Source organism: Podarcis filfolensis (assembly GCF_964270895.1).
Source record: "Podarcis filfolensis genome assembly, chromosome: 2".
Classification (NCBI taxonomy): Eukaryota; Metazoa; Chordata; class Lepidosauria; order Squamata; family Lacertidae; genus Podarcis; species Podarcis filfolensis.
Window position 1 is genome coordinate 122,203,347 of NC_139605.1, and position 27,135 is coordinate 122,230,481.

Genomic DNA, 27,135 nt, shown 5'->3' on the forward strand with positions numbered 1-27,135 from the left:
CTCTCTCTTCCCACCCCTTTTCCCTCCCAGGTGTTCTTCACGCGCAATGGGAAGATTATTGGCAAGAAAGATGCTGTGGTACCGTCTGGGGGCTTTTATCCCACTATTGGGATGCTGAGCAGTGGAGAGAAGGTCAAGGTAGATCTGCACCCACTCAGCGGCTGAGAATGAAGGGGTGTGGGGAGCCTCTCTCTTTCCTGCTGCCATTCCTTGGACTGGCCTGTTGTTCAGGTTGTTCTCTGTTGGACTTGCAGCCTCTGCCTCCAGGGGCAGCATTTTGTCTGTGGGGCCATATAGATCATATAGATACCTGTCTAGCTTAACACCACCTGAGGCCACCTATCTTGGTCTCCCCCCCCCAAAAAAAACCCCTATGTGATTGCAGATACTTTTGGGCTCCTTGTACCATTGCTGGATGCTGGATCAATCCTGAGGCTCTTGTTCCCAAGCAGGTCTGGGATTAATTACTGGGACAGTGTCCCACTCTCTTCCCAATCACAATGTTCCGAGTCTGTGTGGCTCTCGCTTCTCAGCTTTTGAAAGGGAGGCTGGGATGTGGCCTGGCCTCATTGCACTCTGAATGCAACGGGCCCCGTTTTGTGATGTAACAGCACAGCGGCTCTCTACCACTCCTGTGCCCCATATTGCACCAGGCATTTGTTGCCCCTCCCCAGCTGCAGGCCAGCCCCACAACATCTTGCCTTTCTGGTTTCCCTGCAAATCCCTTTGCCACTTTTTAATGTACTCTTGCTCCTCCAGTTGAAACGTAGCTTGAGAGGAGCCCGTACCAATTTTGAGGATTGCATGAGGGAATGTTATACAGATGGTGAAAATCTTTCTTTGACTATTTCCCTGTGTGTTGTGTGCACCTTCCTGTCACGTCACTTGTTTGAAGGAGGCGGCCTTCCATCCATGCTGAACGCCCTTCCTGCCGTTGTGCTAGCCTGCCTTCTTCCCAGTGCCAGTCTGGAGGTGTGTTGTGAGGGCACCCTGCCTTCTTCCCAGCTCCCTTTCCTGAGCCATTGAGATCCCTCAGATAATTGATGCTGGACCCTGGAAGGGTGGTGCTTGTCCTGGGCGCAAGGCTGCTGCAAACCTGTACTGCTGCTCCTGCCATTTTGTAAGTGGGAGCAAGCAGAGACACGGGGCGTGAAATGGGCCCTGCAGTTTGATTGTAAAGCGCTTTCTCTTCCTCCTCCAAGTTAATGAGGGCTGGCCCTTGATGTGTAGGCCTGCCCTTGTCCTCTGCGTTGTGCTTGCTGTCTTGTAAGCTTACCTGTTTCGGCTCTGAGGTTATTCAAAGGCTGTTCAGAACTGTAAGAATCTGTCATGATGTCACTTGTGTAGGTGTGGCTAATCTATGGCAGGAGATCCTTGGGGGCGGTAGACAGGGGAAGGACAGGCTCCTACACCAGCCCCCCTGGCCCTATTGCTGCTATTAGTTTTCTCAGAAGCTGGTGGTCCTGCAAATAGTTGCACTGGCTCCCTCTTGTGGTCCAGTTACCTGGCTTTGTTGCAATTGTACTGTTTTTAATAGGTGGGTTGGGAACATAAGCATCCCTTTGTGGTTCGTTCTTGCTTGAATGTTGATGTTGTGCCAGCAACCACCCCAGACTCTTTGGAAATGTGACAGCACCTCCATCTTCAACCTTAATCCATGCTGCTGTTGCAGACTTCCACTGGTGGCTGCTTCCTATCACCAAAATAACCTAATACTTGAGTGGGATGCCAGTGAGAGAGAGAGAGATTAGCAGGCTTTGCTGTTGCAGTCCTTGGAGAGAGCCAAAATACTGTCACCCTGCACCCTGTTGTGCAGCCTGCTCTTGGGCTGTGTGAGCCGACGGTTGTCTGGTCTGAACAGAACCTCCTCCTCTCCAGCTCTGCATGGCACCGGTTCCTGCTGCATCGCTGTAGAAAGAATCTTTATACATTCAATAAAGTTGAAATGTCCATATTTATCCAGCCCTGGAATAGGCTTCTGTGTTATTTTTATAATGCTTCACTACATCCTAGCCCCATTCTCCCTTGTTTGGACCCTATATCTTCACAGTGCCCTCACTGGTTGCACTAGCTGGCCCTTGGGGCCCTTCAAAGTCTACAGTATTGTGATTTTAAGTGTGCGCTGCATGTGGAAGTGGCCTTCTCCCCGCCCAACAGTGGCAAATGTGCATCATGATGATATTGAAGTGGCAAGCTGTATCTGTTTCTGTGTATGGAATTGGAACGTCTGAAGCTAGGGCTACCTGCTGTTGCATGTGACTAGTTCCTGTAACTGTAGCTAGAGCACATCCAGTGTGTGGCCATGACCTCTTTCTGGTGCTAAAAGCACAATAAGAAATTCAGATTGCAACAAAGGACTCCTGCTTGGAGAATCTCCAGGCCTTGCCTGCTGCAGCCTTTGTTTTCCCCTTCCCAAAGTGAGAAGCTAAACAAGACAATGATTGAAAGACAGACATAGGTGCCAAATAACAAAAGTAGAGCAAGCACCCGTTGGGTGTTAATTTTAAGAAGTAAACAAAAGGTGTGTTGCCGTTTATACACAGAGAAGAAAAATACAGATATAAAAAATAACCAAGCTTAGTGCTGCAGCTCCCCCTCCCCCCTTATATATAGATATATATTATCAAGACATCTCTGGCTAACATCCATATATAAATTCTTTAGTAGACAAAAATAGATCTCTGTACTAAACTCAACCCCCCCTCAAAGATTTGGGGGCTAACTGAGCCCCATTTTCTCCTCTTCTACTGATGTGCCGTCTTTAATAATAATGGTGGCTTCTTTGCTTTGTTGCATAAAAAAGCACAACACACACACACACAGAACCAAGCTCAGCTGTTGCTCTTTTTTACTTGTTTACATATGGCACCCACCAATGAGCAACAGCAGGGCTTAGTGGATTGCACCTAAGAAGCAGCCTAGAAATCAAAATGGCAGCAATTGTCCAAGCTATTAATGCAGCATCATACAATTCCCAATTTTTAGAGGGGAGAATCATTCAAAGTTTTCTAGCCATATTAATGGTAGAACAATTCAGGCTGTGGTCTGCTTATTTTTAAGCAGGGCCTTTGCTAGCTTAGGTTTTATGTATTTCATGTAGACTTTCCTTGCCCTGTGACCGATAATCCTGGTCCTTCTCATAGAATCACAGAGTTGGGAGGGACCACAAGGATCATTTAGTCCAAGGGTAGTCAACCTTTTTATACCTACCGCCCACTAATGCATCTTTCTTGATGGGAAAATTTCCTTACTGCCTGCCAGTGCTTGATGGAAGGAGGATTCAGCTTGTGCCATAGAACCCCCTCCCACCCACCCAGAATCCTGAAACGCCCACTGGTGGGCGGGAGGGACCAGGTTGACAACCCCTGGACTGAACAGTGCTGCTTCTCTGAAAAGGAGATACATTGTGTGAGGATATTCCAAAGTGTAACAACACAACCCTGAGGAATGCTTGTGATGAGACACCTTCTGTAACCCCTTTTTTAACCTTTATAAAATAGAGAGATTAGGCAGTTTGCCAGAGAAGGTCATGATTTAATATTTTTATGCTATCATAAGCTATAGTGACAGACTAATTTAAAGTAAGTATGTTTCAGTCATCCCAGAAATAGGTTCTTCATGGCCCATTGCAGCATCTTTTGCTGTTTTGAACTGCACCTCCCATCAGTTCCAGCCAGAATGCTGCCTGGGCAGGTGGGAGTTGGGGTCCACCAGGTTGGGGAAGGCTGTGATACAGCGAAAGAAATATGACCACCTTTGTAGCTCAGGGTTGGGGAACCTGTGTCCCTCCAGGGGGCTTCAGCTCCCATCAGCCCCAGCCAGCATGGCCAGGGATGATGGGAACTGTAGCCCAACAATATTGGGGTCTCCCTCCCCCAAGTTCCCAACCCCCGTTTTAGTTCCAGCTCCATTAGGTTCTCATGAAACAACGTGATATAATGCAAAGTAAACAGCTGCTCTTATTTTAGCTAGACACACGTCACAGGAAAGCAACCTGAAAGTTACTTGGTGGTCAAAAGGATGAGTTGTCTCACAGGGCTTTGAGCCTCTGGGAGAGACACTGAAAGCAGCATTTCAGCAGATGCGTGTTCTCCTGTCATGGCATTCCAGTGCTGGAAAAAAGGTACAAGAAGTGGGGTTTTCTTTTCAGCAAAACTGCTACATGTATAGCAGCCCCTTCTCAATTAGTGCACTAATGAAACCAGGATAAAGCACGGACAAGGGAAGAGGCACAAACGCCCTTTGCGAGGAATGGCTGCACATTTCCTTATGGAGGGAAGAAGCCACACATGCCTTTCATTAGGGGGAAGAAACACACCTGGCAGGGTTTCCTGTTACCCTCAATGAAAATGACAGTAAGTGAAAGAAGAATAAAGGCGAGGTTTGAATATAGGAGTGTTCAAAGGCTCACATACACTTACTCCTCAGAAGTTGGCTTGTGCTAACATTGCAAGACTAGGCTGTTGTATAGCATTCTCTCTCTGGCTGCCTCTATCCACTAGACGCTGCTGCTTCTCTGAAAAGGAAACACACTTTGGAATATCCTCACACAATGTTGCAACACAGCTCTGAGGAATGCATGTGATAAGACACCTCTCTGTAACCCATTCAACAGCTTTTTAAGGTGTTCCCAAGACCTTGGCTGAACAGAGCCCCCTGCTCCTCTTTGCAAATGTGCATATACAGTTAGTAGGTGCTCCTTAATCTGGCAGAGAATCTTGTGTTCAAAAACATACAGCACTTGCAGACTGTCAATACTTTCAGGTGGGATTCAGTTGCATACTGGCAAATTAAGGTTGCTTGATTAAAGTGGCTTTTTGTGCTCTTGCACAACAAGCCAAGAACAAAACAACACCCCAGATTTTTCATAGTAAGGCAAGTCATGAGAAAATACACAGGGAAGGGTAGAATAACAGTTCTTTGTTGCGGTGTCACGTGAACTCGCCACAAAGAAATTAGAAGAAATGCTCAGTAAAACAGCCAACATTTGCAAACATGCAAACGATGACTTAATAAACAGGTCATCTGAAAGCAACCACATACAACTTCAAAGATATCAACTGATTGGTCCATAAATGGCCACTCCAATTTTCTCTTCATTGCTTCACTGGGAAAAACAGCACTTTGTTTACAACTGTGCCCTGGAGAGAACTGGAAACTGAACTCAAAAGGTGCTTCCTGACAGGTTCTTACATGGGATTGGTACTGCCCATACATGCACAGGTTCTGTAGCAGCTGCAATAAAGCGGTAGTCCCCCCACCCTGCCTTTGATCCATTTTTTTTTCCTTTTTGCAGAAAATCTGATTTAAAAAACACACCTGTTGGCTGTTTGTAATACCCAAATTACTTATTTGCAATAACAAGCCTCTGGCCGGAAGCACCCACAGAGACAGGTCCAGATGATCCAGCCATAAATCCATGTACTCAGTCTCTCTGCACTCCTGAGCTAGGAGCAGAATTCAGAAAACCTGGTTCGTCACTCTGCTAACCCCCAGGTTACTGCTGCCTTTAATTTTAATCAGAATATGAGAGCAGTTGGTCCCATTCTCTTCACTGTGCTCTGGTCCGTTCAGCACACATTGCTGCCGCCACTCTCAGCTCCTGCCACAAGGTAATTTGAAGACCAAGCATCCTTACTCAGGCAATATAACAGGTTCCATTGCTTCCCACTTGACCCCTCTATCACATACAGTTGCCTAATGCCATAAATGCTGCTCCATTATAGAACTAGGAGAAAGGTAGCTCACCAGAGACGTTATGGACTATGCACCTCCATTTACACACTCAGTGCATTTTCATGCATGACCCTTGCTGCAATGTGAATGCAAAACTGGCTTTGGTCAGAGTGTTGATTTGCATTACAAATCTTTCTCCCACTGATGGCCTAAAATGGTGACCCACCCCCACCCCGTGTTAATAATTTTGAGTATTTACAAATCCTACTGTTTCCCTACTGCAGTCTGGGTTCTGTCCTTTTGGATGCTGTTTACATCAGGGGTAGGGATCCCATGAGCCTCCAAATATCTCTGGACTACGGCTCTCATTATCCCTGCCCCTTGGCTGTAATGGCTGAGGCTGATGGGAGTTGGGGGTCCAGTAATACTACCCGATAGCTTAAACTCTCTATGTAAGAGGTGTGAGTGAATTGCCCCTCTTGTGCTGCTCAATTCTATTCAAGATGTAGATTGGAATAAGTTGAAGGGTTGTTGCCTTAGAATCCTATCCAGAAAGCAAGGCCTTCATTCTAAATGGCAAAAAGTAGTGGGGAAATAATTGAAACCCACATCCAAGCATCAGAGCCAATGGTGAGAAAGACTGCCAGACTGATAAAATATATTGGTACAGCAAAGGATGAAAGGAAGGGAGGGGCATTAAAAAAAATAAAAATAGAATTCTTAAACACCCAAGACCAGCTTTGCAGCCATAGCTTGAGTCTTTAAAACAGGGCGGACAGGCTTCAGGCTTATGAGATCTACTTCCATTTTTTACTAAAACCCGGAGACCCTCTAACCACTTTCACAGTCTTTCAGACACACACAAATAACACTCTGGGTAGCCCCCTGCCCATCTCCTTTGTTTCAGTAATGTAACACTGGGAGGGGTGTTATTTTCTGGTTGTCACAACTTGGGAGTCACAAACACTTGCTTATCTACTTCAACACATCCAGAAAGCTAACAGTAGAACTGACTGCTGTCCACCTGGCTTAAAACTTCCAAAATGGATCACTTATCTTACCATGTTGAGCACTTTTCCTCACTAATGGAAGACAAGGTTAGTACTTGAGAAGTCTAAAGGGTATTTATAGCCAGGCTGGACTGACCTGCATGATCAGAAGCAGACATGGGGCTGGGACCTCTGGCTGCTGGTTCTGTGCCGCAAAATGGCACACATGCCCATATGCAAGGGATTTGCAGGAGTGGGGGAAACAGCAAGTAGGGGGAGAGCTTAACCTGCCCACTAGTCTCCTCCCCAACCCCAACCCTGGCAAACATATTCCCAGGTGCTTTTCTCACTTTGCTGGGGCTTTGACCCTGCAAACAGAACCACCCGCCTTCTGTTGCTTTGCAGCGGAGAAGCAAGAACCAGATTTCCCCAGCATGGTGTTTGCAAGCTGGCCCTTATGCTACCCTTGGCCTGCCCAGAGTAATTCTAACCTCTTCGTCTACTAGGATGGTACAACATGCTGCCTCTGAATGGATGCAGACAGTTCCACATAGTCATTGCTTCCAGACGCCTTCAGTTACTGTTGTGCTGCAGAGCCTTGTCTGAGCTTATGAAAAAAATCAGCCAAATATTTAAAGCTGTACAGTCCTTTTCTAAGTTGTCATCCATTGGCACTTTTGTCTGCTAGTAAAAAAACACAGTGCAATGCAGACTCCTGGGGTCCAGTGAAGTGAGTGCAGCCTTGACATCCACTCCCCCTAGAGCCCTTTTTGCTGACCAGTAGGTGGGAGAGAGGCAGGGGAATAGAAAACTCCCTAGTAGTGACTCCACCTGGGCCTGCCAACCTGCCCAATAACAGCTTCTCCCCGCATTACATGAGCAGCACAAATCAGTGGTCAAGGTGGGGAGGAGGAGGAAGAAGAAGATGCCTGCAGAGAGATCTGCAGCAGTGTCCCTTCATCTCCGGTGAGTCCCCAGCATAACCTTTGTGATGAAGTTGACAATGGCCGATGCCGGTTGCTCAGGGTCTAACTCAGCAAAGAGGTGGCAGACGTTCTCACATGGGCTGCCTTGCTTCTTGGCCACAAAGCCAAAGATCCTGGAAGAGAAAAGCACTGCTGAATATTTGTGTGCATGCGTGAGAGATGGTCCTGGTACCCATTTTAACTGATTCTCCCTCCTTCCCAACTCCAGGCTGATTAAGGCACCTGGATGCAGCATCAAAAATGGAAAGTCAGGGCTCAGCTCTCAGGACCAGAATAAAACCAAAGAGTTTTGGAGGAAAAAACACCTACATATTTTTTTGTACTCTGTAAAACACTGTAAATAATAATAATAATAATAATAGCAGTAGTAATAGTAATAGTAATAATAGCAATATAATCATCATCATCATCATCACCACAGTCTCTGGGACACAGAGAGGGGTTCTATTCCTGCCCAAATTCTCTTGAGCAGGAGGGATGTTAAAACAATGGCTGACAAAGACCTTTGAAAAGTTAGCCACATGACCTTTGGCCTCCCCAATGCTTACTTGGATGTGGTGCCATCTGGGTTAGCCCACCTGCAATTAAAGAGAGACAGACAGAATAATATCATTTCAGAAAAAGTGTATTTACCATCATCCTCTGAGACAAGCCTTCAACAACCCCCTAAGAGGTGGCCACTCAAAGCAAACACACAGGATGCCCTTGGGAAGCTGATCGCCTTTTAACTAGAGCAGCTCTTTATGTCAGTTTAAGTAATGCCATCTTCCCACCCACATAAATTTAAAGGAATAAAAGGAATAATAACACAACATGCTTTAATGCAGCTGTTTAGTTAATACCAACACGCTCCAAAAATGCCAAGGAGCCCCCTCACAAAATATTTAAACTCAGCTTAAAAGGGCAGAAGTTTAAGAAACTGCCTGTGAGGTCTTTATTTGTTTTTAGGTATTAGATTTATGAATTCCCCTTCCTCCAAAAGAAGCCCAGAGTGATGTACAATAAAAGATAAAACAACAAAATACTTAAGTAGATAAAACACATTACAAATCCCCAAATCTCTATGAAATAGCATTATTAAAACATAGTATCACTTGCTGACGTTAGGCATAAGACAATAAAAGCTTGATCTGTAAAGGACTGGGTAAACAAAGGCATTTTCAACAGACACCTGAATGCAAATAACGATGAAGGCAAGCCTAACTCCAGGGGGTCATGATTCTAGAATCGGGGGGCCTTGCTATCCAATCTCGAACCATGAATCCTAGTGGGGACCATAAGCAGAGACAAACCCACTCCACCAATGTTAGGAATCACATCGGCTGGCCTTGGAGAAGGTGCTGCTTCGGATACCTGGACCCCAGGGCTTTAGAAACCACGATCAACACAATGACAACAGGCCTAGGGAAGGTGGGTATGTTTGGCCCGAAAAGGCCTGGTGGGCCTGATCCGGCTCGTGGGTTGAAGGCTCCCAACCACTGTTCTCAACCAAGGTGATTGCACTTTCCACCCTAGGGGGTCTTTACAACATACAATTCCTCCTCCTGCACATGCGCACAAACTCATTTATCATAACCGTGGTCATTTTATTAGTCACACAAACAAAACCCCACAACCACTTATAATTAGAACCTTGTGAGCCCACCAAAGTAGGAAATGCAAATATAGGACTGAGCGACATCAGTAAAGAAAAATAATGTTAAATGTGCTATAACACTGTGACACCAGATGGCCCTGTGGAGTTCCATCTTTCAGCAATGTGATTTCCCATTGTGAGGTTTACAGTGCATTTTCCTGAAACTTTTTTTTGATACAGCCATAGTCTCTACACAACAGCTTCTTCTTAGAACTCAACTTACAGCTTGCTAACATTTTCCCCAGAGGCCCAGGAAAGAGGCACAGACGAGCCTCTATAGGAGCTCCTCCACAACCTCAAAGCTACAGCTGTAAAGGCTCTAGAGAGAACACTGACAGCAGACTGGCCTTTTCTGAGTAAGGCACAAGCTAAGCAAAAGCCTGTGGCAAAGCCAGGCTAAGCTGCTGGTTACCTGCGGTCCTGAGGATCTGTGCTGCAGAAAGTGACGCTGCTGACAGGATAATGGCGCCGGAAAAAGAGCCTGTGGGTAGAAGGAAATTTTCCTGAATCAAGAAGGGAGGAGAGGTGCAAAAACCACTGTGGGTCTCTCTAATGACAACAGGAAGAAGAAAATACACAGGAAGAGCAAAACGTATCAAGATGGGCAGGGAAGACAACAGCATACTAGGAGGAGAGGAGGGGCTTGGCCCACAGGTATCCTGGTGCCCCTAGAGCAGAGGCAGGGTGACTCACTTTCTCTGGTTGTCTGTGAGTGTGATGCCCTGGGCTGACACCTTGAAGTGCACGACGCATGCAGAAGCACGAGGAGTGGCGCTCAGGGTGCTGGTGGCTGCCTTGGCCACAGCCTGTGGGCCTGTCAGGGACTCTGTTTCCACAGAGCTCAGGTACAGCACACTGCAGGCTATAATTTGGAAGAGGGGAGGTGGGGGAGAGAGAAAGAGATGGATTGTCCAAACTTTGCACCTTCCATAACCACACAGCTTGGACCCCACCCAGTTCCCCATCTGCTCAGGCTTCCAAACACTTAAGAGAATCCCTTCCATTTCATCCTTGTTTGATTTTCCGCTGCTGAAACCAAAGTCTGAATTAGATGTTAGCGAGCCATAGTTGGGAAGAGGCTGCAGTGGGAAGTGGGAAACAGGGAAAGGGTTAAGCAACCCTTCCCTCAATCACTTCTTCTGCCCTGTGAATTTCATCCTCTCCTTGCTGCTTTGCAGCTTTTCAAACTGACCAGGACTCCACAGCTGTATCTGCTGCTGAATGCCTACAGACCTCCTTACCTATTTGTGACAAAAATAGCCTAATATATCTTCCTACTTGAGTGACACTGACATCTAGTGCAATATTCAGCTTCTTGTGAATCTCAACTTCCATGAAGAACAAAAAACAAGGTTTTGTTACTTCTATTTTTCAGTTTTAAGTTGTATACCACCTTTATTTTTTAGGATAGCGCAGCCACTGGAGCATGGGACTCTTAATCTCATGGCTGTGGGTTCGAGCCCCACATTGGGTGATCTCATGCAAGTAAGTCATAATAATGGGGCTTTAGCACTCTGTGTGGTTATGCATCCCTTCACCTGTGAATATCAGAAGTGGAATTCTCTAAACTGCTGCTGGTCGAAAAAAATGACACACACTGCCCTCCCTCTCTGCCTTGGTACTGACCTGCTCCCTGTTTCAGCAGATCAGCAGCTGTGCTCATGTTGGTGGGAACAGCCAGCTCTGCGCTCTCCTCCACAAGATCTGAAGAGGGGGAGGCAAAGAGAGAGACAACACTGTCTAACATGCACACAGTGGTTACAGCATGTGGGGCTTGCATGTAGTGAAACAAAGTTCAAAACTTCATTCAGCTGTAAAGATTAGTGTCCCTCGTCCCAACCTACAGGGTGGCTGTAAAGTTAAATTTCTGCCATGGGCTTCTTAAGAGAAAGGTCGGTTGCAGGTGTGGTAAATATGAAGCTGCCATAAACAGCTGCCATAAACCTTAGCATTTAATGAAGTACTTCCAAGGGTGGAAAGCACTTTGCAGTTATTATCTTGTAATCCTTACAACTGTAAGGTACCGTATTTTTCGCCCTATAGGACGCACTTTTTCCCCTCCAAAAACGAAGGGGAAATGTGTGTGCGTCCTATGGGGCGAATGCAGGCTTTCGCTGAAGCCTGGAGAGCCCCACCGCCAGCCCCACAAGCTCGGGGGGCAGCGAGGAGGCGGAACGCCGCCATCCCGCTGTCCCCCGACTTTGTTAGAAGGCTGGCGGGGGGGAGAAGCCTGCTCCTCCCCGTCGCCAGCCCCGCAAACTCGGGGAACAGCGGGAGAGGCGCAGCGCGCCTTTCCCGCTGTCTCCCGACCTGGTTTGGAGGCTGGCGGAGGGCTTCCCCCTCCCCCAGCCCTGCAAGCTCCCAGAGCGATGCCAAAGCTGTGCGCAGCTTTGGCATCGCTCTGGGAGCTTGCAGGGCTGGGGGAAGAGGAAAGCCCGAGCTTCCCCCGCCCCCAGAATCCGCGCAGCTTCGGCATGGCTCTGGGTCCCGTTCTGGGGGCTGGGGGAGGGGGAAGCTTGGGCTTCCCCCGCCCCAGCCCCACGCCTGGGGGGGGGGAAATAATTTTTTTCCCTTTATTTCCCCCCCCCCCAAATCTAGGTGCGTCCTATGGGCCGGTGCGTCCTATAGGGCGAAAAATACGGTACATGAAAGGTGTGGGGCTGAGTGGCAAGAACCACCTGGTAAATTCATGAGAGTCAGGATCTGACCTGAAGACTTATTGATCCACAGCTCTATCTCTGAGCCATCACACTGCTTATACCAGCATGGGAAACAGGAGCTGTAAAACTTGGCTACATCCTGCTAACAGTAGAAGCACTGAAATCAATGGACCTGCTAGTTTTGTACATTAATTTTGATGGTTCTACTCTGAATAGACATTAGTTGGATAAAACCCAAGCAGCAGAGATAATGACTTGCCTGGAATACACACACCCATGCCCCTTTCTCCTTTAATGTGGGGAAACTGCCATACAAGGCATATATTTGATTGTTTCAAGATTTATAGCCAAACTATGTCCCCACTGCTCCCAGATCATTTGACTCCCGAAAGCTTCCTGAGCACTTCTTACCTTTGCTTGGGATACGGAGACGGCAAGGCAAGGAGATGGGGGTGATGGAGTGCTGGGACACCAGGGCTGGCAAGCTGCCTGCAAGGAGAAGAGGAACAGCCATGGGGCACAGCACTGCTTCTCCTGCACAGCCTCCTGACAGTATCTCCTCCCCTGCACATAGCAAGCACCCTCTTCCTCCCTCAAGCCTGGAGCACTGCTTAACCTCCCTAGCAAAAGCATAACATAATTTTTCTAGATGAGGTTATCAGGAGCTCCTGGAGGTAGCACCCACTTGCCCCACAAGGTACATCATAACATTACAAAGAGCCCTGCTGGATCAGGCCAATGGCCCATCTAATCCAGCATCCTGTTCTGACAGTAGCCAGCCAGATGCTGGTAGGACACCCACAAGCAAGACCCAAGCACTCTGCCCTCCTGCTCCTTCCGGTCACTGGACTTCAGAAGTCTTACTGCCTTCAACTGTTGTGGCATACACAGGCAAACACAGACATCCTGCTGGCAGCCAGTGATAGCTTTACCCTTCAAGACTCCAAGCTGGTGGCTTTAAAACTTATCTGCTTATGTATGTGAATAACTTTTTACATTGCAAAATATAAATGAGAATGTGCCAGGTGTTATGGCCACCTCTTTTTCTTTATCCCAGTCACTCACCAAAATGGGGCTCGTTGTTGCAGCCTTTGATCTTCACCCCCTTAGGTCCTGTCTCAATCAGGAAGTGACGCACCAGCTGCTCAGCAGGATCGCCTATGGAAGGATGGAGAAGAATTTTGGTTGGTTTGTGTTCTTAAGTGAACTTAACTACTTTGCATCTCCTCAGCAAATATATGAAGCAGAATGTAATTATCCTTTAGGTTTTGCCCTTCTTTAAATTTTGCAATGCAGTTCTCAGTTCTATGAATGTATCAAAAAATGTTTCAAAAGTGCATATTTCTAACATTCAGAATATATTTAGAAATGTGTACAAGGATATGAAATATGAACTTACATACAAATTTTTGTATGAAACTCACAGATTAGTCTGAAAGTGGGATGGAATGGACTTTTATGAATAAACACAGGCAAAACTGACACTGTGCAGAAATAGGATGAACTGTCCATCCCTACTCCTAAACGGCCTTGGCCCAGTATACCTGAAGGAGCTTCTCCACCCACGTCGTTCTACCTGGACGCTGAGGTCCAGTGCCGAGGGCCTTCTGGCAGTTCCCTCATTGCGAGAAGCAAAGCTACAGGGAACCAGGCAGAGGGCCTTCTTGGTAGTGGCGCCCGCCCTGTGGAACGCCCTCCCACCAGATGTCAAAGAGATAAACAACTACCTAACCTTTAGAAGACATCTGAAGGCAGCCCTGTTCAGGGAAGTTTTTAATGTGTGACATTCTAATGTGTTTTTTATCTTTGTTGGAAACCGCCCAGAGTAGCTGGGGAAACCCAGCCAGATGGGCAGGGTACAAATAATAAATTATTATTATTATTATTATTATTATTATTATTATTATTATTATTATTACCCTCTCCCTATGCAACATGCTCTCAGGAAGAGCAGAGTACTCATCAGTTATGGCTGCAAGGGTCTCTCCTATATACCGGTACTTTTTCTTCCAACCTCTCTCAAGCAAAGAGAGAATTTGCCAGGGATGGAAACTTACTTATTTATGTATCTTCCAATTAACCACATCCTCTGGGGGTTCATAAAGTTAAGAAAGCACAAATACAATAAAAACTAAACCTATCTATGAAGGGGAGCAGGAACACATAATACGAGGACAAAGATCACATAAAACATTGTGGCTTAAGAGCCAGCAATTCAGAACACTCTTGATGGGATAAAAGGCTAAGGAAGGAATTGGGTAGCTTGAAGAGGAGGGATGGGCAGAGGAGGGAAGGAAATCTATTAGCAGCCTTCTCAGTTACCCCTCCGCATTTCCCTTCTCGGCTGGACATGGCCAGGACATGGCTAAGAGGCACGGGAATGTCAGAAGCAGCTGTGTTCATATTGTGCGATACTGAGAGGAGGCTTTACTCCTTGGGTGTAGCGTGCCTGTCTGTCAGTCACAGATGAGAGGACAATGGACAAGAATGGGCAAATTGCCTATCACTCTTTGTATTGGGAGGCTGGAAAGGTTTGTCCAAATGACAAGGCCCCGCCCTCTTGGCCTCACAGATGTGGTTTAAAGGAAAGCAGAGCAAGATGTTTGGCACCAGCTGGGCTGTAGGAGTTGCCGGAAGGAGGCTTACAAGGCACCAACCAACCATCTTAGGAACTCCATATTTGAGTAGAGGTTTACTCTGCAGCCTTTTCTTCTCCCGAAGGTCTCCCGTGAGGCAGTGTAGGCTTAGGATCAGAGTTTTCCTTCTAACACTGCAGCGACTGCTTGGGAGACAGGCACTCTCTCGCATGGGGCTGTAGCTACTGCTGCAAGCCAGGAAGTGTTGGTTTGTTGCTTTTACCTTTGGTGGAGTGGTTGATGCTGTTGGGTGGAGGTGTTGCCACTTTCAGAGCCAGGCCGTAGGCCCCCTGGAAGGAATTGCTGTCCCGAATGAGGAAGGTCCCAGGCTCCTTGTCCTTCAGAAGGGCAATGGCTGCTCAGGAGCAAAAATGTAAGTGCATCAAATCTTGTGTATGCAGAAGCCTGCAGTTCTACCATCACACTACATTATTCTTCAGAATGAGGCCCAGTACCAACCGGGGTCCTGGGTACTTCCTTGTGTAAAATGGACACCCACTTCTTTAAAGGTACCTGCTACTCGCAGGTTATGATGGCTGCCTCCTCTCCAGCAGACCGGAAGCAGCAGTGACCATTTCCCCCAAACACAGGCAAATACAAAAAAAGTCAAGTGTTTGCTATTACAGTGGTACCTCGGGTTACAGACACTTCAGGTTACAGACTCCGCTAACCCAGAAGTAGTACTTCGGGTTAAGAACTTTGCTTCAGGATGAGAACAGAAATTGTGCTCCGGCGGCGCGGCAGCAGCAGGAGGCCCCATTAGCTAAAGTGGTGCTTCAGGTTAAGAACGGACCTCCGAAATGAATTAAGTACTTGACCCGAGGTACCACTGTACATACATTACATACAGAGCCGTAGATAGGTGATCTTGCACCCCTGAGAGAACCATCCAGATAGCGCCCCTTAGCCACGGACAAATTAGCTCTTCTTTCCGCCTCTCCTCCACCCCCCTCCACCCATTCAATTCCTCATGCACTTCACCTTGTAATGAATTCTTGTTTGTAATGAATTCTGACTGAAGGAGGCCAAAACAGAGAGAGGACACCAAGACGGGGGAAGGCTGACCTACGTGATGGTACATCGGTGTCTCCCCACTTATGCACGGGTTACGTTCCAGGCCACTGCGTGCATAAGTGAAGTCGCATAAAGTGGGGAGCACCCCACTTTAACAGGGAGAAGGGCATGGGAGCCAACTCTTTGGGGCCAAGGTTCCTTCACCCTCCCAAAAATATTATGAAGATGCCGTCCGTCCCCCAGTTAATGGGCACTGCCATTCAAATAGTGTGCATGTGACCTAAGAGGAGGCGTGTAGTGGTGATAGGGGATTCCCTACTGAGGGGAACAGAAGCAGTGATCTGTGGGCCTGACAAGATGTCTCGGGAAGTGTGCTGTCTCCCCGGGGCTAAGATCCAAGATGTAACTGAACGACTGCAAGGAATCATAAAACCCACTGACAAATACCCCTTCCTCTTGGTTCATGTGGGAACCAATGACACTGCAAGCAATAGCCTCCAGAAGATCAAAAGAGACTACGAGGCTGTGGGCAGGAAATTGAAGCAATTAAATGCACAAATTGTCATCTCATCTGTCCTCCCAGTTGAACGACGTGGCCCAGGGAGAGAGGGAAAAATAGTGGAAGTGAACAGCTGGCTTCGCAAATGGTGTAAACAGGAATGGTTTGGATTCTTAGATCACGGACTGCAGTTTCTTGAAGATGGACTTCTGGCAAGTGATGGGCTGCACCTCACAACGGTTGGGAGGAATGTTTTTGCCAAAAATCTCAGAAACCTCATTAGGAGGGCTTTAAACTGACTAATGTGGGGGAGGGAGACAGTGCTCCTGAAGGTAGGAGTCTATCAATTGATGAAGATAATCATCCAAATGTCATAGACCAAATGGAGCAAACAGCACGCAGACCTAGTGGTGGGAGGAAAAAATCCTTAAATAAGAGACACGGGGGAATGATTAATGGACTTCAATGTCTGTACACTAATGCGCAAAGCATGGGAAATAAACAAGATGAGCTTGAGCTCTTGGTACGGCAAACTAAATATGACATAATAGGCATCACTGAAACCTGGTGGGATAAGTCCAACGATTGGAATGTAATAATGGAGGGATTCAATCTATAATGGCTGAAAAAGGTTTCGCAGGAAAGTAAAACAATTTTAAATCAGGAGATATCAGCACAAGAAATAGAAGATGCCATTCAAGGCATGACGCTGGGCAAATCCCCCGGGCCGGATGGACTGACTTCTAAATATTATAAAGTTTTGAAGGAAGGACTGATACAGCCTTTGAAGGAAGTCTGTAATGAGATTATGGAGGGGAAAAGGGCACCTGATACGTGGAGTGAGGCCTATATCACACTTATACCAAAGACAGAGACTGAAAAGACTCAACTTAAAAACTACCGACCCATCTCGTTATTGAATGTGGATTATAAAATCTTTGCTGATATTTTAGCAAAGAGACTGAAAAGAGTTTTGATGGAGGAGATTCATGGGGACCAAGCGGGCTTTCTCCCGAAAAGGCATTTGTCGGACAATGTAAGGAATATAATTGACATTTTGGAAAAGTTGGAAGTGAATATAAATACCAAGGCGGTTTTGATTTTTGTGGATGCCGAGAAAGCCTTTGATAACATTTCTTGGAGTTTTATGTTGAAGAACCTCCGGGGGATGGGGGTAGGCCAAGGGTTTGAGAATGGTATAGGTGCAATATACTCTGAACAGAAAGCGAAACTAATTGTAAATAATGTGGTTACAGAAGAGTTCAAGATTGAAAAAGGGACACGTCAGGGGTGCCCTATCTCCCCACTACTTTTTATATCGGTCCTGGAGGTTTTGCTTAATATGATTAGGAGGGACCAGTTGGTTAAAGGGATTCAGGTCGGAGCTAAACAATATAAATTGAGAGCATTTGCAGATGATTTAGTACTTACATTGCAAGAGCCAGAAGCTAGCACGAAAAGAGTTTTGGAAATAATTCAAGAGTTTGGTCAAATGGCAGGATTTAAATTGAATAAGTCTAAGACAAAGGTTTTGGAGAAAAATTTGACACAGATAGAAAAAGAAAGGTTTCAGAACGAGACAGGGTTGACTGTGGTTAAAAAAGTGAAATATTTGGGTATAAATATGACAGCTAAAAATGTGAATTTGTTTAAAGATAATTATGAAAAAACTTGGAGAGAAGTGAAAAAAGATTTGGAGATTTGGTCCAATTTAAAGCTTTCCTTGTTAGGCCGAATTGCAGTTATAAAAATGAATGTATTGCCAAGAATGTTGTTTTTGTTCCAAGCATTGCAAATAATTGATAAAATGGATTGTTTCAAGAAGTGGCAAAAAGACATATCTAAATTTGTCTGGCAGGGCAAAAAGCCCAGAATTAAATTTAAGATATTAACGGATTCAAAGGAAAGAGGGGGGTTTGCCCTGCCAGACTTTAAATTGTACTATGAAGCGGCAGCTTTCTGCTGGCTGAAAGAATGGCTGCTTCTTGAAAACACAGACATTTTGGATTTGGAAGGTTTTAACAATATTTTTGGGTGGCATGCATATTTGTGGTATGACAAGGTTAAAGCACATAAAAGTTTTAAAAATCATATTGTCAGAAAAGCACTATTAAATGTCTGGGTTAGATATAAAGACTTGCTGGAAAATAAAACTCCAAGGTGGCTGTCGCCAATGGAAGCTAAGGCAGTTAAAAAGTTAAATATGGAGTCCAAGTGGCCAAGATACTGGGAAATTTTGGAAAAGGAAGGGGACAAACTGAGATTGCAGAGTTTTGAGAAATTAAAAGGGAAGGTGAGAGACTGGTTGCACTATCATCAAATAAATGAAGCGTTTAAACTGGACAGTAAAATTGGCTTCCAGGTGGAAAAATCAAAATTGGAGACAGAACTGTTAGAACCCAGTACTAAGAATTTGTCCAAAATGTACAATTTGCTGCTGAAATGGAATACACAAGATGAAACGGTTAAATCGGCCATGATTAAATGGGCTCAGGACATTGGTCATAATATTTTGTTTGCTGATTGGGAAAAGTTGTGGACCACCGGGATGAAATTTACGGCATGTAATGCCTTAAGAGAAAACATTATGAAAATGATATATAGGTGGTACATAACCCCAGTCAAGCTTGCAAAGATTTACCATTTGCCTGACAATAAATGTTGGAAATGTAAAGAAACTGAAGGTACATTTTTTCATCTTTGGTGGACTTGCCCGAAGATTAAGGTATTCTGGGAAATGATCTATAATGAACTTAAAAAGGTATTTAAATATACTTTCTCCAAGAAACCAGAGGCCTTTCTCTTGGGTATTGTCGGCCAAGGGGTGTTAAAGACGGATATAACTTTCTTTATGTATGCTACAACAGCAGCTAGAATACTCATTGCGAAGTACTGGAAGACGCAAGAGCTACCCACACTGGAAGAATGGCAGATGAAGGTGATAGACTACATGGGCTTGGCAGAAATGACGAGCAGAATCCGAAACCAGGGAAGAGAAGCAGCGCAAGAAGAATAGAAAAAATTTAAGGACTATTTAAAGAAATATTACAAAGTTAATGAAAGTTAGAATGATGTTGGACTGGAAAGTAAATGGTTACTATTAGCAATGGTTAAGACAAGGAGAATAAGGAAGATTAGTTTAAATCTAAATTAAAATAAGGGAAGATTTGCTGAGTAATCGATAAGAATTTGGAATACAGAAAAGGGAGGCATGAGGAAGTCGGGGAAGTAAGGTACAAGAAATTAGGATATGAAATGGTACATGTTTTTTTTGTTTTTTTTTTTGTCTTTGTATGTTTATGTATGTTATGTTTTATATGAAAAAATTCTTGAATAAAAATATTTAAAAAAAAAAATGGAATGTAATAATGGAGGGATTCAATCTATTTCAGAGAAACAGACCAGACAAGAAAGGAGGAGGAGTGGCGTTATATGTCAGGGATGTGTATACCTGTGAAGAGATCCAAGATTTAGAACCTCAAAGCCAAAGTGAGAGCATTTGGGTCAAAATTAAGGGAGAGAAGAATAACAGTGACCTCATTGTGGGAGTTTACTATAGATCCCCAAGCCAAACGGAGGACATAGATGATGCCTTCCTGGAACAGATGGCCAAGCATGCAAAAGGAAGGGAGATAGTAGTAATGGGGGACTTCAATTACCCGGATATTTGTTGGATGTCAAACTCAGCCAAGAGCATAAGGTCAAACAGATTCCTCACTGGCCTTGCAGACAACTTCATTGTCCAGAAAGTGGGAGAAGCAACAAGAGGAACAGCCATTTTAGATCTGGTCCTAACCAATGTTGAGGACCTGGTTAGTGGGATAGAAGTGGAAGGATCATTAGGCGCGAGTGATCATGCTCTTCTGAAGTTTACTATACAGCGGAAAGGAGCAGCCAAGCATACTAGGACTCAATTTCTTGACTTTAAGAAAGCCGACTTCATAAAACTTAGTGAAGTGCTGGGTGAGATCCCATGGACAGTAATACTAAAAGAAAAGGGAGTTCATGATGGCTGGGAGTTTGTTAAGAGGGAGATAGTAAAAGCACAACTTCAGGCAATACCAATGAGACGGAAACATGGAAGGTGCCTAAAGAAGCCAGGGTGGCTATCTAAAGAACTTTTAACTGAGTTAAGATTAAAAAAGGATGTGTACAAAAAATGGAAAAGGGGGGAAACCACCAAAGAGGAATTCAAACAAATAGCCAGCATGTGTAGACACAAAGTCAGAAAAGCTAAAGCACAGAATGAACTCAGGCTTGCTAGAGAGGTTAAAAGCAACAAAAAAGGCTTTTATGGGTATGTTCGTAGCAAAAGGAAGAACAAAGAAACAGTGGGGTCACTCAGAGGAGAAGATGGTGAAATGCAAACGGGACACAGAAAGGGCTGAACTCCTCAATGCCTTCTTTGCCTCAGTCTTCTCCGATAAAGAAAACAGTGCCCGACCTGAAGAATTTGGAGCAAATGATTCAGCAGAGGAAACACAGCCCAGAATAACTAAGGAGATAGTACAAGAATACTTGGCTAGTTTAGATGTATTCAAGTCTCCAGGGCCATATGAACTGCATCCAAGAGTATTAAAAGAACTGGCAGATATGATCTCAGAACCACTGGCAGTCATCTTTGAGAATTCCTGGAGAACAGACGAAGTCCCGGCAGATTGGAGGAGGGCAAATGTTGTCCCTATTTTCAAAAAGGAGAAAAGAGAAGGACCCAAATAATTACCGCCCAGTCAGTCTGACATCAATACCAGGGAAGATTCTGGAGCAGATCATTAAGCAAACAGTCTGTGAGCACCTAGAAAGGAATGCTGTGATCACCAATAGTCAGCATGGATTTCTGAAAAATAAGTCATGTCAGACTAACCTGATCTCGTTTTTTGACAGAATTACAAGCCTGGTAGATGAAGGGAACGCAGTGGATGTAGCCTACCTTGATTTCAGCAAGGCATTTGACAAGGTGCCCCATGATATTCTTGTAAAGAAGCTGGTAAAATGCGGTCTTGACTATGCTACCACTCAGTGGATTTGTAACTGGCTGACTGACCGAACCCAAAGGGTGCTCATCAATGGTTCCTCTTCATCCTGGAGAAGAGTGACTAGTGGGGTGCCACAGGGTTCTGTCTTGGGCCCGGTCTTATTCAACATCTTTATCAACGACTTGGATGATGGACTCAAGGGCATCCTGATCAAATTTGCAGATGACACCAAACTGGGAGGGGTGGCTAACACCCCAGAGGACAGGATCACACTTCAAAATGACCTTGACAGATTAGAGAACTGGGCCAAAACAAACAAGATGAATTTTAACAGGGAGAAATGTAAAGTATTGCACTTGGGCAAAAAAAAATGAGAGGCACAAATACAAGATGGGTGACACCTGGCTTGAGAGCAGTACATGTGAAAAGGATCTAGGAGTCTTGGTTGACCACAAACTTGACATGAGCCAACAGTGTGACGCGGCAGCTAAAAAAGCCAATGCAATTCTGGGCTGCATCAATAGGAGTATAGCATCTAGATCAAGGGAAGTAATAGTGCCACTGTATTCTGCTCTGGTCAGACCTCACCTGGAGTACTGTGTCCAGTTCTGGGCACCACAGTTCAAGGAGGACACTGACAAACTGGAACGTGTCCAGAGGAGGGCAACCAAAATGGTCAAAGGCCTGGAAACGATGCCTTATGAGGAACGGCTAAGGGAGCTGGGCATGTTTAGCCTGGAGAAGAGGAGGTTAAGGGGTGATATGATAGCCATGTTCAAATATATAAAAGGATGTCACATAGAGGAGGGAGAAAGGTTGTTTTCTGCTGCTCCAGAGAAGCAGACACGGAGCAATGGATCCAAACTACAAGAAAGAAGATTCCACCTAAACATTAGGAAGAACTTCCTGACAGTAAGAGCTGTTCGACAGTGGAATTTGCTGCCAAGGAGTGTGGTGGAGTCTCCTTCTTTGGAGGTCTTTAAGCAGAGGCTTGACAACCATATGTCAGGAGTGCTCTGGTGGTGTTTCCTGCTTGGCAGGGGGTTGGACTCGATGGCCCTTGTGGTCTCTTCCAACTCTATGATTCTATGATTCTATGATCCATCTCGATTATGCAGGGCGGTGCTTACCTGCCCCCCCCCCATATATTTTATTCAAGCTGGCACCCTTGAGGGAGGGAAAGGAGAGAGAGAGAGACAAAAGAAGTGACTCTGGAGTAGGCAGGCTTTGAAGCTGGCGACTCTCCCCTGGTGCCTGGAGAGGCAGGGGTGCGGGCAGTGAGGTGGGCCGGGCAGCACCAGGGGACAAGGCTGGTGGACCTTCCCAGCCCCAACCCTGAGCAAAGTCCAGGAGAGGCAGAGCCGGCGCCTCACAGCCAAACAGGATGGGGTACTTGGGGCGCACACAGGCTCCCCGCCAGACTGCCCAGCCAACCCAGATGCCAGGAGGGCCAAGGGGTGAGGGGGGCAGCCAAGAGCAGGCGCCACCCAGCACGCCCTCTTCCCCGCCCTGTCTGGGCTGTGGGCAGGGAGCACTGGCCGGACAGGGTGCCTGGTGGAGGGTCTTGGCAGCCAATTTTAGGTCCTGTCCCCCCGCCTGCGCCCCTGGCAGGGGCCCACCTCACCACCCCCTAGCTATGGCCCTGATTACATATGCTATTACAGTGCAGAGACGTTTTAAATATGATCACCCAGTGGGAACATGAAGAGTCACAACTCAAGCAGACACATGTTTCACAATGATTAACTGAGTTGCAAGAGAGATCTAGAGCAGTTCTTGAATTAGCGCTGTTTGGTGCTTTTTAAAAACAAGGTTGGGAGAGCCTGCTCTAGAGAATGTGTCAAATACTGATTTTGTTAAATCCTATCCAAACTAGGCAAAACTGCTTGGGAATTGTGTACCTTGATCCCGGGACAAATGAGGCTTGTACCAGAACTTTGATGTGTCTTGGACAAATTTGACGCTAACCTGGTTCTCTTGCTGCGAATCTGGAAGAAAAGAAAATGGAAGATAGTGTGGCTCTCTTTACAAAAGGCAGACAAGCAACAGTGTTAGGAATGGCTTTTAAAATGTGCAACATTAATACTAACACAAAACATTTTTTGCAGCCCATTAAGAGTGTTTGACATGCTTAACTTACATTATTCTTAAGTCAGGGATGGGGAACCTATGGCCCTCCGATGCTGCCTGACTACATTTCCCATCATCCCAGACCATCGTCTGTAATACTGGCTGAGGTTGGTAGGAATTGGAGTCCAACAGCCCCTGGAGGGCCACAGGTTTCCCATACCTGTTCCAAGTGACTCTTAGGACAATATTATAATGGGGAAGGGTCATAGGTAGAACACAGGCCCAAGTCCAATCTCTATTCGAAAGGATCTCAGGGGACAGGTAAGGATTCCAGAGAGCTGAAAATATGGGGCTAGATGAGCCAAGGGCCTGATTCAGCACAAGACAGCTTCATGTCCTCATTATTCCCAAATCAATGGGGTCTGCGGCTTGTGAGGAGCGCTTGAAGGAGCCGGGTATGTTTAGCCTGGAAAAGAGGAGACTGAGAGGAGATATGAGAGCCATCTTCAAATACTTAAGAGCTGTCATATGGAGGAGGGATGGTGCTTGTTTTCTCCTGCTTTGGAGGGCAGGACTCAAACCAATGGTTTCAAGTTGCAAGGAAGGAGATTCTGACTAAACATTAGGGAAAAACTTTCTCACAGTAAGAGCTGTTCAGCAGTGGAACAGTCTCCCACGAGAGGTGGTGGACTCTCCTTCCTTGGAGGTTTTTAAGCAGAGGTTGGATGGTCATCTGTCATGGATGCTTCAGCTGAGAATCCTGCATTGCAGGGGGTTGGACTAGATGATGCTTGGGACCCTTCCAACTCCAAGATTCTATGATTCTGTTCACACAGTAGTTTATAACATTTAAAACCAACATCAACAGAATACTAAAACCTAACAAATCCCAGCCAACAGCTTTAGATGGAATGAGGAAAATGGACTTAGATTCTTGAGGTTGCTGGAGTGCCATATTTTATTCAGTCTGGACCCTGGCTTTCAGGGCTAAGCCCCAGGGAACTTTGGTTCAAAAGGAAGCCTGCTTCTCCTTACAGCTAATTACTTTTGAGATCAAGGCCTCTACTGTCGAGTTAGAGAAACCAAGTGTCGGAGCCTTCCTCACAACAGAAACCATTTCAGAATGCTGGTGCCGGACTGCCTAGCTAAATGCTCTTCTACACAGAAAGTTGGCTTGTCAGGGAGAAGGATTCATAAGCCCTATTTACGTGTTACTCACATGTCAGGCACCAATGTGGAATTTAGCCTGACTCCTGATGTTGAATTAGTCTCTCTCAACAACCATGTGTTGCATGCAGTTGTGTGGAAAGAAAACCCAACGTGAAAGCTGCTACTCTATGTGATTGGGACACCTGATTCTGACTGCGTGAAGCCCCTACACACAAGCAGCAGCTCACACACTGGGCTTTTTTTACACAACGCATGGCTGTTGAAAGATGATGTCAGGAGTGAGCCTAGAAGCCAACTTCACACTTAACCCCCTGCAGGTAAGTAACACATGAGCAGGGCTTAACGGATAGCCTTCAACCTGATGCACATGGTATTTTTTCACAGGCAGGAGCATTCAAAACACACGGTCCCCACCTGCATCCTGAACTGGTACAGTCCAGGGAATGAGGACCACCTCAGTGTCCTACATCCAAATTAGTTATTGAGATACTCGAGGGAGCTGCAGAGCAGAGGGTGGGCATTTAGGAAGCCACAGCAAGGGGTTAAAAATGAGACAATGGAGCCAAACGCCACACCAAATACCTGTTCTAAGAACGGAGCTGTTAGCTGGGCCAGGTGTGTTGCCATCAGGTACGCCAGGTGCAAATGTGACATGGTGAGCGGAGCCAGGGCTACGGCCAGGCGGTGAGCTCCTCTCCCAGGTCCTGGCTGCTGGTATGTGATGCTTTTCAGGCAGCGGAGGCTGCTGTGGCTCGCAGAGCGGGTCCCGTTCGGAGAGGCTGCTCTCGGCGCCTGTGTAGTAGGCTGTCGCAATGGGGAAGGCCGGGGTTGGAGAGCCCTGCATGTCCACGAAACCGTAGCCAGGGGCTGGCGGCTGGACACTGATTGGGTAGGGCCCGAGAGAGGGGCTGCTGTTGGGGCACCGGAGAAGGGGGCTCCCCTCGGCCTCATTTCTCTCACAGTGCAGCTGCCCGTTGTAGGCTGCTGGGATCTGAGGTGAGGCTGGGGCACTGGACACAGTTCTGCAGCCGGGAGGAGGCTGGCTGTAGCAAGGGACCCGTAAGCTGCTCCTCAGGGCCGGTCTCTCCATGACGGGGCTTAGCTGAGGCCGTGAGGCTCCCTCAGCAGACGATTCGCAGGAGACTGTCGTGGCCTGGAGGCTAGAGCTCTCTGAACCGTTCTGGTGTGGCTGGTCCTCTGCCGGGACGCCATGTTTGGCTGTGGGTGAGGGGGTGATGTGTGGAGGGCTGGAAGAACAGTGGGTGCGTGGGCACAGCTGTGGTGCTTGGAGGCCTGGTCTCAGAGAAGTCCCATTAGCCTGTGGGCGGAAAGTGGGGAGGTGTGTGAAGGCCTGCATTGGGGTGAGCATCTGTGTGGGGCTGCTTGAAGAAGCCATCTTCTCTGGGCCTCTTTTCCAGCCAGGAGAAGCCAGCTCTTCGGGGCTCAGCCGCAGCACGTTTTCAGGGGGGTTGGTGGCCCTGTTGCTGTGCTTGTAGGTGCCAGGGCTGTGAGAGAGAAAGCATATCATTAATAAATCTTGACAATAGCATCTAGCATGCCCAGAATAAGATGTCCATGCTGGCAAGCAGGGGAAAAGCCACAGCCGCTCAAACTGGTAGTTGGCTGGGAGGGACCCAAGTGTATCCAAGGGCCACAGATCTGTACTGATCTCTTGGCAGGGGTCTGAGAGGTTCTTCTTTTGTCTGCCACTTTCCCCGGAAAAACCCCATGTTTTCCACTGAGACAGAACAAACGTCAGTCGGATTTTCTGCAGGTTGATGTTTGTTTTGATTCAGTAGTAAACTGCAGGGGGTCCAGGGAAAGCAGAAGGATGAAAAGAAAACCTCTCTTACCCATGCCTAGAAATCACAGGGCAAACAGAAGAAAACAAGTGGCAAACGGGAGTGTGGACAAGCCCTTATTTGAGTTTGGTACTGCCTTTGCCCAGTGAGAATCGTCAAGGTGGCTTTTTTTGGGGGGGGGATTACAGCCTTTCACATAATGCACACAAGATTGACTGGCCCACAGTATTGTTTTACTGGCTCAGCTGAGCAACCACCTCAGTGATTGCACAGTTCTTCTGCCCCATTGCCTAGAGGCAGTTCTGAACTTATCAGGAGTTGGCAAGTTGTTGCTGACTTGCTTGCAATAAGAAGAGTTAACCAGAAACATTAATACCCATTGACCAGTTTATCTGCACACCAGTCACCAGACTTCAGCTTGAGCACCTTGTTTCTCAGAGCCAGGTTGATAGCCCAGATGCTCTGCCTGAGCCGCCTGACAACATGCCCTGGCGCACACAGAGACAGCACTGCCACAGTGGCTGCCAGTTGCAAGGGAATACTAGACTGTCTTTTAGGGAACATTCCTGACCTTTTCACCAAGGAACCCCTGATATGCTTAAAAAAATCTGACACATTTTCTGGAACACAGTTCAAACAATGGCTCTACAGGTCGCTCTACAGGATGATGATTGACAGCTGGCTTTGACTTTGAAATAGGACAGAAAGATTACTTTTAGGAAGAGCCACAGGTAGGAAATGTGTGCCGGCTTCTCTGTGGTGCACCCACCTGTCACTGCTGAATACTGGACTGCTGGTGTGGAAGGAAGTGGGAGAGCCAGAGATGTCTGCACAGTGAGCCCGTACCTCCTGACGATGCTGCGGAAGGGAGATGGGACCGTCATGCCAGGCCATCATGCCATCCCTGCAGTCTTGCAGCTCTGTGGAAAGGAAAGGAGAGGAAATGCAGACGGTCTGTTGGAATACCACAAAGCCGACACATTCATAGGGAACGGGTCCCAGATTCCAGGGCCTTGGGCAC

The 27,135-nt window shown here is 46.6% G+C and overlaps 2 protein-coding genes across 17 annotated transcripts in view; one reads left to right on the forward strand and one right to left on the reverse strand.

Annotated features, from left to right (window-relative positions):
• Positions 1-1,971, forward strand: part of SPRYD3 (SPRY domain containing 3) — a 43,184-nt gene extending 41,213 nt beyond the window's left edge. For all 11 annotated transcript variants that reach the window (XM_083599787.1, XM_083599791.1, XM_083599792.1 and 8 more), the window contains exon 11: positions 31-1,971. In XM_083599787.1, the coding sequence (XP_083455913.1) occupies positions 31-165 (135 nt within the window). In that variant the 3' untranslated portion in view covers positions 166-1,971. The remainder of the gene's footprint in view (positions 1-30) is intronic.
• Positions 1,972-2,475: 504 nt separating this feature from the next.
• The window catches only part of TNS2 (tensin 2), a 139,248-nt gene continuing 114,588 nt past the window's right edge, over positions 2,476-27,135 (reverse strand). For all 6 annotated transcript variants that reach the window (XM_083599723.1, XM_083599722.1, XM_083599725.1 and 3 more), the window contains 11 exons: positions 26,884-27,034; positions 24,895-25,817; positions 22,974-23,060; positions 14,807-14,938; positions 13,013-13,105; positions 12,359-12,436; positions 10,914-10,991; positions 9,981-10,149; positions 9,700-9,768; positions 8,200-8,229; positions 2,476-7,764 (listed from right to left, as the gene is read on the reverse strand). In XM_083599723.1, coding sequence (XP_083455849.1) covers positions 7,623-7,764; positions 8,200-8,229; positions 9,700-9,768; positions 9,981-10,149; positions 10,914-10,991; positions 12,359-12,436; positions 13,013-13,105; positions 14,807-14,938; positions 22,974-23,060; positions 24,895-25,817; positions 26,884-27,034 — 1,952 coding nt within the window. In that variant the 3' untranslated portion in view covers positions 2,476-7,622. The remainder of the gene's footprint in view (positions 7,765-8,199; positions 8,230-9,699; positions 9,769-9,980; positions 10,150-10,913; positions 10,992-12,358; positions 12,437-13,012; positions 13,106-14,806; positions 14,939-22,973; positions 23,061-24,894; positions 25,818-26,883; positions 27,035-27,135) is intronic.